Raw genomic sequence first — 11310 nt, forward strand, 5'->3', positions numbered from 1 at the left:
CTGCATAACCTCTTAATCTTTCTGAGCCTCAATTTCCTTGCATATTTGTCACAAAAAATAGAAGCCTGCTGCCATCACTATTACTGAGGTCTTACTCAGTGTGGCACTCTGCTCAGCTCTTTCACAATCTCATGCATTGAGTCTTTGCTTTAGCCCTTCACAGGCAGGTAAGATCACTTTCCCTACGTTTTGGTTGAAGAAATAGACGAAAATTCAACCCAGAAATGAAGCACCTTGTCCCAGATCACTCCGACATCTATGACAAAGCCACGATTTGTACACAGACCTTCAGCCTTCAGAGTCCATGTTCCAACCACGTGTTCTTGCCATGTGTCATTCTGTGTGCTAAATTCCTGTCACAGTGCCCAGTGCCACCATAACCAACAAATAGTGGGACTCTCTCCAAGGGAGCTGCAAGTACAAGCAAGAGGCCAGGAAAAGTGGCTCTTCTCCTCTGTAATGTGTTACTGTGCCTAGAAAAGAACCAAATATATTCTGGATACTTTATATAGTTTAAATATGCTTCTAGGGCCCAGACGAAGAGCTCCGTGACTTAGAACTCAGTGGTTTAGCTTTGTGAGCTTACGGTCGTAAGTTCAATCCCCACTGCTGCCACATGCACCGAGCCCAGTCCCAGTGCTGGCAGCTCTGTTGTCTGTTATCCCTCCCACTGCAAGCAACTTCCAGCCACACTATTGCCCGGGGTGTGCAGACTGTAAGGCATGCAACCCCCAGCAAGCAGTGCAACTGAAAGATAAAACAAATACCACAGGCAGGAAGTACAATTGCTGGTGGTATGAACAACGCAGTGACCCCAAAGAACCCTAAAAGTGGAAAGAGCCTTCACTGAAGAGTGCCAATGAGTCCTGGTGAGCACATGTGTAAGCATGGAAAGTGAAGGTGTGCAAGTGGTGGTGAGTGCCTTGGCCAGCTGAGTGTGTGAGCATCATGATCTGATGTGTGACCCCCGTTGAAACATCACAATTTAAATGTGCAAGCACCATAGCCAGGTGTGTGTGTGCCTAGCTCCAGTCATCATAATATCACTGACAACAATGTGAGTGTGTGTGTGGGTAGGGGGGAATATAAAAAAAAAACATGTTTCTTACTCAGATGTGATGTAAACACACATATACAACATAGACACCCACCACTTTGAATGCAAATGACTTCTCTCTCTCTATCTCTCTCTCTCTCTCTCTCTCTCACACACACACACACACAGACACACACACTCGCACACTCACAAACCACTGCCCATTTTGAATCCCACAAAGCCTCCATGAGGAAGTTACAGATCTCTCCCACTGCTGAGTACTCAGTCTGAGGCCCAGGCAAGCTGGCAGTCACCATGGGATGTTTAATTTATTCATTCCAAATCACTAAGAATGAGGGCCAGGTATTGTGGCTGCAAGACCCAAAAAAGTGTTGTTTTGGTCCTCCAAGAATTTTTCTTCTGATAGCAGATGCCATCTCTTAAAGCAAGACTTGCTAGGCACAGGGAAATTAACACCATCCTTGGCAGTATATAGGAAAGTCTTTTACATCAGACTAAGGCATCCAGAGGCTACACATGAGTTTAAAAACTTGTCTTGCAGCTAGGCCCAGCATTGCAGGCCTGAGGGTTCTGTGTACAGGGCTGGTGATGATCAGGGCCTGGTGGTTCTGGGAGCCACCAGGGCTATACCAAATGGTGCAGTGCCAAGGATAAAACAATGCCAGGCATGCACTCCACCCATCTGGAACATATCCCAGGCCCCTGGGTTAAATCTTAAAGATGAACCGGAGTTACGAATGAGCTAATGTGGGGGAAGAAGAGTGAGGAAAACAGGTTAGGGTGTTAGGAAAGCTGAAGGTAGTTGCCTCAGCAATGGGAGAGGGCTTTGAGCAAGGACAAACGGGACATGAGGACAGAGGGAAGGCAAGCCAAAGTCTTGATGTGCTGAGAGATTCCAAGTCCTGAAAGATAGCTGGGAACCACAGAGAGCTTTTAAGCAGAGATTCAACATTACCAAATTTATATTTCATTCTATTTGTCGTATGGGGATCAAATCCAGGGTTCCATATAAACCTCAACACATAATGCATATTCTCTGCCACTGAAGAATCTATGTTTAAGAAAGACCAATTTGTGAATAAGGCAATGACTTTGCATGAGGTTGACCTGGGTTCTATCCCCAGTACCACATGAACCATATGATATACCCTGGAGCATCATCAGGAGTGATCCCTGAGCACAGAGCCACGTATAAGCCCTAAGCAGAGCCGGGTGTGGCCCAAAAGCAAACAAAAAAATGTGTGTGTGCAGTGGTAATGGAGCGGGTACTTAAGAAATACTCAGAAAATTGGAGGGTGGAGGGAGGGAAACAAAGAGGCTAAAATTTTATTTTAATTTTTTTAGAGAGGCTAACGTTTAGTCTGGACTGGTTAGAGAGGAGACAATGTTGACTTGACTTTTTCTCTTCATGGTTATCTTGGGGACACGCAGGTGACATCCAATGGGCTTTTGAATATGCATATACCTGTGTATAATTAAAGCTTGCGCTTGCCAGACGTTTGGGCTGGAGAGATAAATGTGAGTGTCATCAACTTACAGGTGGCAATTAAAACCATGAATGTGGATGAAGTCACCCAGGGGAAAGTGTGTGCCAGAAAATCTGCACGGAGCTCCAAGCAGAGTTTAATGGCTTGGGTTTGTGAACCTTCTCCCAGAAAGAGTGTGAAGTGAAATGCAAGTGAGGAAAAGGTCCCGGAGATCACCAAATACCTATACAGAGGAGAGATGAAGGGGCAAAGCAGCGGGGACAGGGTGTCACACGGTAGAACGAAGCCCCCATTGCTACAAGAGGTTGCGGAAGCTAAGTCACAGACCACAGCACCCTCCGTTTGATTTGGCAACTAGGAACGGGACATTGGCACCAAAATGTGGTCATACGAGGGCGATAAGAGCACGTTCTGGCCACCGGGGAGGAACTTCTGCAGTCGTCGGGGCTGAGGAAACAGACCGATTAGACGCGCGCCACGGCCACGCATGCGCAACTCGTACACCCCCAGCGGCCCGACGCCGGCGTTTTCCGGGCGGCCACCGCTGCGCCGCGAGCTTCCGCCGGCAGAGGGCGCTGGGCTACGAGTCGGGCGCGGACGGCGCTCTAGGCCCTGCGCTCAGTGGCAGACACCGCAGCTCCGCGTTCCCCCCACGCCTCCTCCCGGAGCAGGTGGGTCCGCCCGCAGCGGGGCGGGAGTGCGCGGAGCCGCGGGGCGGCCGGGGAGCCGCAGCCTCCGCGCGGGAGCGGGTCTTTCGCCTTAGTGACCCCCCTCGGCTGGAGCCCAGCGGGCCCGGCAGTGGACAAGGCCGGACCAGGTGGGCGCCTCTTCCGGGAGTGCAGTGCCGTCCCGAGACCTCGGCTCCCCGCGGCGGGAGGGGTCTCCACGCGGGTTCGGGCGGGGCCAGCAGGGGCGGGGCGCCCGTGATTGGCATTCTCTTCCCAGGTTTCCCGGGCTTCCACTGGACCCCTCCCGGGTTGTGCACCCCGAGCCGGCACTATGGTGAGACCCTGAGCGCAGCCCCCTCGCCCTGCATGGTCTGGCCCCGTTTGCCCCGTTAGACTGGGAATTCCCAGTGCCGGGGTGCGGGGTGTTCCTCCCTGCGAGCTGTACCCTTCAAACCTGCCCATCCCTGTGTAGCACGGGCGCCTGAAGGTGAAGACCTCGGAAGAGCAGGCAGAGGCCAAAAGGCTGGAGCGGGAGCAGAAGCTGAAACTGTACCAGTCAGCCACCCAGGCCGTCTTCCAGAAGGTGGGGTGCTGCGAGCTTGCCCCCCGTCCACCTCCCAGATGGCCCCCTTCATGACACCAAGACCAAGAACTGGGTTTCAGAGTCACACTGCCGGAATCCAGTTCAGGGTTCTGCCACTTAACATCAGTGTGACCCGGGTCACAAGTGACTGACTGTCATGGGAACTCAGTTTGCACATCTATAAAATGGGGCTAGTCATTGCACTTATGCCACGAAGTGCAACCTAAAGGAGAAGTTTTAAATGCCACTTAGATGTGAAAATCAGACCTGGGAAACATATGAAGTGCCATGCATACCCTAAGCTTATGGTAGAGTAAAAGATTCACAAAATCTATGCAGTTTCTCTGGAACAGGAAGCTCCTGTGCCCTCTGACCCTGTGCCCTCTCTATCTTAGCGCCAGGCTGGGGAGTTGGACGAATCAGTGCTGGAACTGACAAGCCAGATCCTGGGAGCCAATCCTGACTTTGCCACCCTCTGGAACTGCCGGCGGGAGGTGCTCCAGCGGCTGGAGACTGAGAAGTGTGTGGGGTTCAGCACTCCCAGAGGCATGCCCCACCCCTGTTCTGCCCTCGCCCAGGGGTGGGGGGAGGGGAGTGCGACCCTCAGGAGAGAGAAGGAGGGAGGGCAGTGGAGGGTTAAGTGCAAAATGACAGGGGTGGTGTTTTGGAGAACCCTGACCCCCTTTTCTCTCTGAGGAAAGGTCCCCCGAGGAGTTGGATGCTCTGGTGAAAGCAGAACTGGGCTTCCTAGAAAGCTGCCTTCGGGTGAACCCCAAGTCCTATGGCACCTGGCACCACCGCTGCTGGCTACTGGGCCGCCTGCCGGAGCCCAACTGGGCCCGGGAGCTGGAGCTGTGTGCCCGCTTCCTCGAGGTTGATGAACGAAACTGTACGTGCCCCTGCGTCCTGGCACTGGGGCTTTCCCCAGATTACGTGGGGTGGAATGCCAGTCCCTGCTGTTTGCTACTGATGACCGCAGGGAGCACAGCGCCGAATGCATCCCTCGTGGCTGGCTGGAGAGAGCTGGCGTTTCTGGGGCCTCTGAAAGCCTACCTGAGCCTGAGCTCTGCTGTCTCCCCTCTCTGCCAGTTCACTGCTGGGACTACCGGCGCTTCGTGGCAGCACAGGCCGCCGTGCCCCCTGGGGAGGAGCTTGCCTTCACCGACAGCCTCATCACCCGCAACTTCTCCAACTACTCCTCCTGGCATTATCGCTCCTGCCTCCTGCCCCAGTTGCACCCCGAGCCAGACTCTGGAGCCCAGGGTCGCCTCCCTGAGGACGTACTGCTCAGAGGTAAGCAACATTGCCGGGTGCCTGCCAGAACTCAGCTGCCCCCTCTCGTCCCAGTGCCTTAACCTGGTCTTGGGGGTAGACCAGGCACCTACTTTGTACTCGGTTCTGGGAGTGCCTAAGATTCAGCCCCTGGCTACAGGGAGCTGGAAGGTCCCACACCAGGGGAGGCAAAACTGCTGTGTGCAGCCCTGTGCAAGGCCCTTGGGTGAAGGAGACTGCAGCCCCCCGCCCCAACTCTCCCCTTCTCATCGCTAAAGGCTGGAGATCAGGCTGCAGTGATAGTACAGCAGGCAGGGCGCTTACCCGCCTTGCTTGCAGCCAGCCCAGATTTAATCACCAGCACCCTGAGCCCACCTGGAATAATCCCAGAGCACAGTCAGGAGTAAGTCCTGAGCACCAGTGGGCGTGCCATCCCCCTGCGCGCACACACACACATATACACACTACACACACACACAAGCTGGCAGTAATCCAAGGAGAGGGTTCAGGCCGAGGGTTGGACAGAAGTTCTCAGGGTCTGACTGCCAGCCGTCCTCCCTGGCCCCGCAGAGCTGGAGCTGGTGCAGAACGCCTTCTTCACCGACCCCAATGATCAGAGTGCCTGGTTCTACCACCGCTGGCTCCTGGGCCGAGGTGAGGAGCGGTGGGGAGAGGTGGACCCTTCTGGCTTCGGAGCAGCGGGAGAGGGTTTCCGAAGGCCTGAGGCCATGTCTCCCTACAGCGGACCCCCCGGACGCCCTGCACTGCCTGCACGTGAGCCGGGACGACGCCTGTCTGACGGTGTCCTTCTCACGGCCCCTCCTGGTGAGGCCCGCAGCTCTGGCTGAGGAGCATCAAGGAGCGTGGCCTGGCGCAGTGGAGGAGACGGTGTTCTTTCTCTCTCTCCCTCTCTCTGTCCCCAGGTGGGCCCTGGGACAGAGACCTTGCTGGTCATGGTTGATGGGGCGCCCCTGGCTGTCGAGTGGAGGACCCCGGATGGCAAGAAGCGGCCCTGCTACGTCTGGGTATCCCAGGACGGTGGAGGGGATAGAATGGAGGAGTGGGGGGATAGAATGGTGGGGGAGCAGAGACAGCGCGAGGCCCAGGCCTTCCTTGACCCCGTGACCCCAGCTCTGTGATCTGCCTGCGGCCTCCTTCGATGACCAGTTGTCCCAGCAAACATTTCGTGTCGTGTGGATGGCTGTCGATGCCCAGAAGGAGTGTGTGCTGATGAAAGGTACCGTGCCTGACGAGTCTGTCTGTCCCCAGGCTGCAGCCCCCCGCCCCAACTCTCCCCTTCTCATCGCTCTCCCCTCCTGTGATCACTCCTCCCTGCAGGCCGCCCAGAGGCCTGGTGCCGAGACTCAGCCACGGATGAGCAGCTCTTCAGGTGAGCCCTGGAAGGAGACAGACGGGCAGAAGAGCTCTGCGTGCCAGGCCACGGGCAGCCGGGATCCAGATGGAGGGCCACAGCCTGGATTCCCCGGCTTCCCAGGCCTCCGGGGCTGCGGACATCACCCCCCACCTCCCTCGGCCTTCTCTCCATTCGCAGGTGTGAACTGTCAGTGGAGAAGTCCACGGTGCTGCAGTCTGAACTGGAATCCTGTAAGGAGCTGCAGGAACTGGAGCCTGAGAATAAGTGTAAGACACCCCCAAACACACACACACACACACACACACACACACACACACACACACACACAGCCCTTCGGAAGGGTTCCTTTCCGGCCTGGACCTCTGGGGAGAGCAGGGATGGTGTGAGGAAGAAAGCAAAGGAGTACCCAGGAGGGACCGTCTCTGCCCCTCCTCAGGGTGCCTGCTGACCATCATTCTGCTGATGCGGGCACTGGACCCCTTGCTGTATGAGAAGGAGACGCTGCAGTACTTCCAGACCCTCAAGGCAAGTCTGGCTTGTGGGAACAGTGACGGGGAGGCCCTGCGGGACCGAGGACAGCCCTGGCGCGCTCACCTGCCCATCCCTGCCAGGCCGTGGACCCAATGCGGGCAGCGTACATGGACGACCTGCGCAGCAAGTTCCTGGTGGAGAACAGCGTGCTGAAGATGGAGTATGCCGACGCGCGTGTGCTCTACCTGGGCGGCAAGGTAGGGGCTGTCCGCACACGCTGGCCCACCCTTTGGCCTCACCTGGCTAGCTCGCCTCCTTCTTTTCTGAAATTGATGTGATGTTGGTTTGTACCATTCCATAACTTGCAGACCTGGGGCTCTGAATTTGGTATTTCTGTACATGCTACATTATAGCAACACCTGAAGTCTGAGCTTCCACCCTCGGCCAGTTTTGAGACTCACTCCCTGGCCTTCATCCAGGCTGTCCAGTCCAGCCACATGCCCCTGGCTCTGCCCTCACTCTCAGGCACCTGTCTGGACATTGCTTCCCAGTCAAGGTTGAGCTCCTCTTCCTTCAAGCCTTTTCCTTCATTGTGCCGTACTTTCTGTCACTTCCCCATCATTCCTCTGCCACCCCATTTAAAATCTGGAGTCAGGGCTGGGGAGAGAGCTCAGAAGGCTGGAGCACATACATGATTGGGCCTCGTGTTCAATCCCTGGCACCCAGTGGTCCCTCAAGTGTTGCTGGGAGTAACCCCAGCACCACACCGGGATTAGCCTAAAAGCCAAAATGAAAAATAAAATCCTGCATTGCCAGGACTGCCTCCTGCCTCTGCCAGATCAGATCAGAGGGGACCCCCACGTACCTCCACTCGTCTCCGTACTTATCTCCCTGGAGCAGGCCAAAGCTGAAAGCCTGAAACCTTTCAGGACTGGGTCTCAATCCTCGTCCCGACACATCCTGCATCCTGCTAGGTAGCCTGACCATCCCCAGACCATGCCATCCTGCTCTGAGCAATGGCTGTCTCTGCCGGTGCCCCTCTGCCTTCACCCTCGTCCCACCCACTCATCCCCCCTCCCTCCCCCATACGCACTGTCAGCCCCTGGTCCTGCACAGGGGCATCTCCTGTTGAAACATGAGGGGAGCGTCTGGCCTCCCTACCACCCCCCAGAGCCTGCGTGGGACTCAGGGCAAGTGTGAGCCACCCATGTCCAGGCACCCCTGAGCCTCCCCAGTGTCCCCTCCTCTCCTCAGGACCTGACAGCGCTCTGCCACCTGGAACAGCTGCTCCTGGTCACTCACCTGGACCTGTCGCACAATCGGCTCCGCTCCCTGCCCCCTGCCCTGGCAGCCCTGCGCTGCCTGGAGGTAAACCTGGGCTCCTCCTTGTCCGTCCTGGCGCACCTTTCCCCTCCCTCCATCTCTGAAGTCAGGCCCCCTTCCTGCAAAGAAACCCAGGAACCCCAGCTGACTCCAGCCTGTCCTCCAGCCTGACCCTGCACTGTCAGCCTCTCACGCTGCCCCTTCTGCCCACCACGTAGCGCCAGCCGCGAGCTAACCCCTTCCTGTCCTGCCTGCTCCCCAGGTGCTGCAAGCCAGTGACAACGCCATTGAGGCCCTGGATGGTGTCACCAACCTGCCCCGACTGCAGGAACTTGCACTGAGCAACAACCATATCCTTCCTCTGGGTTCCTGACAGGCCCCCTCCAGCAGCTGGGGGAGGGGCCGTGTAGGGACACAGGTGGCTGGCAGGGTGCCCTTCGGAGAGCAAGAGGCCAGCGAGGAGGCTCCACTGTGGGGGTCAGGGGTGGGGTAGGGCATCTGGAAGAGCATAGGTGATTGCTTCAGGTCAGAGATCACAAGCAATTGCCTGTAGATGCCCTCAGGTGCCAGGGGATGTTCTAAAAATCAGGAAGTCGATGGGGAAGGAGCTCAGAACTCTGATGCCTCTGATGTCTCTTGAAAACCGGAAGTTAAGGCAACTTTTGTCTGCCCTGGGTGACTTCAGCCAGGATGCCTCTGCAGACAGGGCACTTTCCCCTGGGCCTTAGTCTCTACCAGTCCTGCCCCTGTGGGCCCAGAGTCTGCCTCCCTCTGGGCCATGTGAGAGATGGCCCTCGGCCAAGCGTCCGGCTGCAGGTCCAGCTGCTGAACCAAGGGGAAAGAACCATGATAGGTGCAGGCAGATCGGGAACCAGCCAAGCTTTCCTTGACGCTTCTTCCCCAGGCCTCCAGCAGCCTGCAGCACTGCAGCCCCTGGCCTCCTGCCCCCGGCTGGCCCTCCTGGATGTGCAGGGTAACCCGCTGTGCCAGGCCGAGGGCGCCCAGGAGTGCCTGGCCGAGCTGCTGCCTTCAGTCAGCAGCATCCTGACCTAGGAGACCCCACCCCGGCCTCACCCTCTAACTTATTTGGTACCAAATAAACAGTGGATGCTTCCCTCCGACTGCTATTTGTTGCCATGCCACCACTATCAGTCCTGGAAAAGGAGGGAAGAGTTATTACCCTCCTTGCTTTCATTTCATGCTCAGTCTTGCCTTTGTTCCCCGTCCCAGAAAACCAACGCGCCCTTGTTTGGGAGAGAATCCGGACTGGATCTGACATAACTTCGTTCTCGACTCAGACGGGGCCGGGGGTTGGGTTCAGGTTCTTATTTGGGCGCTATAAAGCAGCTGAAGTCTCTAGCTGAAAAGGCTCATCCAGTTTTGTTCACGCCACCTGCTCCTTCCAGAGGCCCTCTCTGCCCTGGGCCTTCGCCACCTGCTGAGGAAGCTGTTCCCAGGTGTGAGTCCCAGGGCCCCACCTGTTACGACAACAGTGTCAGTCCCCATGAATAGCGCTCTGTAGCTGAAGTGCTCTTGGAAATGCCTGATCCCATTTGATCCTCAGACTCTCTGGGGTGAATGACTTGTCGCATCACAGGATGAGGAAACTGCTCGTAGGACACACCCATGGGTGGTGAGCCCAAGGGCTGGATCCGGAGCTGTCCCTCCACCTGGTCTGGGATTTTAGACTCAAGCTCTTGCTTCCACATTGGGACAGTCGGCAAAGCCTGGACTTGGCCTCCTGTGGTGCCTCTCAGCACACTGGTGCACGCACGTGCACACACACACACATACACACGAACACATCTGCACATACCTCCCTTGTCCAGGCTTTGAATGCCCCAAGGCATCTGACCTCCTCCTGCAAGCGGAAAGGGGAGCGGCTGGGGGGCACTGAGTCAGACCTGGCTGGGTGGGGAAAATAAGGTGAATTGAACAAGAGAGAGAGTGATAAGACAACATATTTTCCTGGTTTCCTGGGATTCCACCTGGCCCCACACATGCTCACACACACACACCCCCTCTCCTGCAGGGCCCTACCCCTTCCTGTCTCCATAGTGAGGTACAAACAGCGGCTGCCCCCCCACCAAGAGGCACTCTGGCTGACCTGCCTGAGAACTGCCTCAGGCTGCCGGGAACTCTTGATTTACAATGCCCTTTCCTCTGAGTGGGTCAGAGGTGAGAACAGACCCCTCCCAGGTCTGAGCCCTGAGTTAGGCAGGAAAAGGACAGGGTGGATATGGGGGGCTCCCTGCCAGGCATGGGTATCCCTCTGTCCCCACTTCCCAAGACCCCGCCTGTCTGGTACACCTCCCTCGTGTCTCTCTCACTGACTTCTGTCACTGGCCAAAGGGAGTGTAGATAGTGGGACAGAGGGACAGGCCCCACACAGAACCGCAGCTTCCCTGAGCAAGCCCAAGGAGACCCTCCCTGAAGGGACTGGCCTTCTGGGCTTTGGGGTTCTGTGTGGTATCCCTGGTATTGCTCCCAGAGCCAGGGTGGGGTCGGGGTGCACCTGGGCAGGTGCTTGGAGCCGGTTGGTCAGGATTCCCAAGAACTCCAGGTTGGAGAGTCCATCTGCAGCCAGGCCAGGGTGGGGTCCGGGTGCATGTGGGCAGGTGCTTGGAGCCATTTGGTCAGGATTCCCAAGAGCTCCAGGTTGGAGGGTCCATCTGCAGCCAGGCCTCTCAGGGAGAGAAAGAGAGAGAGAGGGCTGCACTGATGCGACAGAGGGACCTCGCACCCCCACAAAGAAGGGAGTGCGCCTTCTTGCACACACACACCCTGTGCTAACCTCGGAAGGACACGGGAAGCTTGAAGCAGGCGGCTGACTCATGCCAGGGGCTGTGGAGGGGCTGGAGAAAGGAGGAAAGAGGTGGGGGGAGAGATCTGGTAGAGCCGGCAGGTCTGGGCTGCTGGCGGAGCCAGTCCACGGGCCTGGCTGCTGAAGTCACCAGCTTTGCCTCGGAGAGGCCAGGACCTCCCTGCGAAGGCCCAGGCCCACGGGCCAGTTTCGCAGGGCTGAGCCTGGCTCTGGGAGGCAAACAGAGTGTGCCCTGGCGAGGGACGTGGGA

At 57.0% G+C, this 11310-nt stretch overlaps 1 protein-coding gene across 1 annotated transcript; it reads left to right on the forward strand.

Moving 5' to 3' along the window:
• The first annotated feature begins 3147 nt into the window (after window positions 1–3147).
• On the forward strand, window positions 3148–9350 carry RABGGTA (Rab geranylgeranyltransferase subunit alpha). The gene is made up of 17 exons (XM_055131483.1): window positions 3148–3361; window positions 3490–3546; window positions 3685–3795; window positions 4191–4315; window positions 4497–4684; window positions 4885–5088; window positions 5638–5721; window positions 5810–5892; window positions 5991–6092; window positions 6199–6304; window positions 6406–6457; window positions 6620–6708; window positions 6879–6967; window positions 7054–7170; window positions 8168–8281; window positions 8499–8586; window positions 9141–9350. The coding sequence occupies exons 2-17, from the start codon at window positions 3544–3546 to the stop codon at window positions 9287–9289; spliced, it is 1704 nt and encodes a 567-aa protein (XP_054987458.1). The 5' UTR covers window positions 3148–3361; window positions 3490–3543; the 3' UTR covers window positions 9290–9350.
• Window positions 9351–11310: the final 1960 nt, after the last annotated feature.

This window comes from Sorex araneus, chromosome 3 (genome assembly GCF_027595985.1).
Source record: "Sorex araneus isolate mSorAra2 chromosome 3, mSorAra2.pri, whole genome shotgun sequence".
NCBI lineage: Eukaryota > Metazoa > Chordata > Mammalia > Eulipotyphla > Soricidae > Sorex > Sorex araneus.

Bases quoted from the DNA above. Each gene is read 5' to 3' on its own strand.
- RABGGTA (XM_055131483.1), top strand. The intron at 4,316-4,496 runs GTGTGTGGGGTT...CTCTGAGGAAAG, and splicing joins CAGCGGCTGGAGACTGAGAA to GTCCCCCGAGGAGTTGGATG. The intron at 5,893-5,990 runs GTGAGGCCCGCA...CTCTGTCCCCAG, and splicing joins CCTTCTCACGGCCCCTCCTG to GTGGGCCCTGGGACAGAGAC.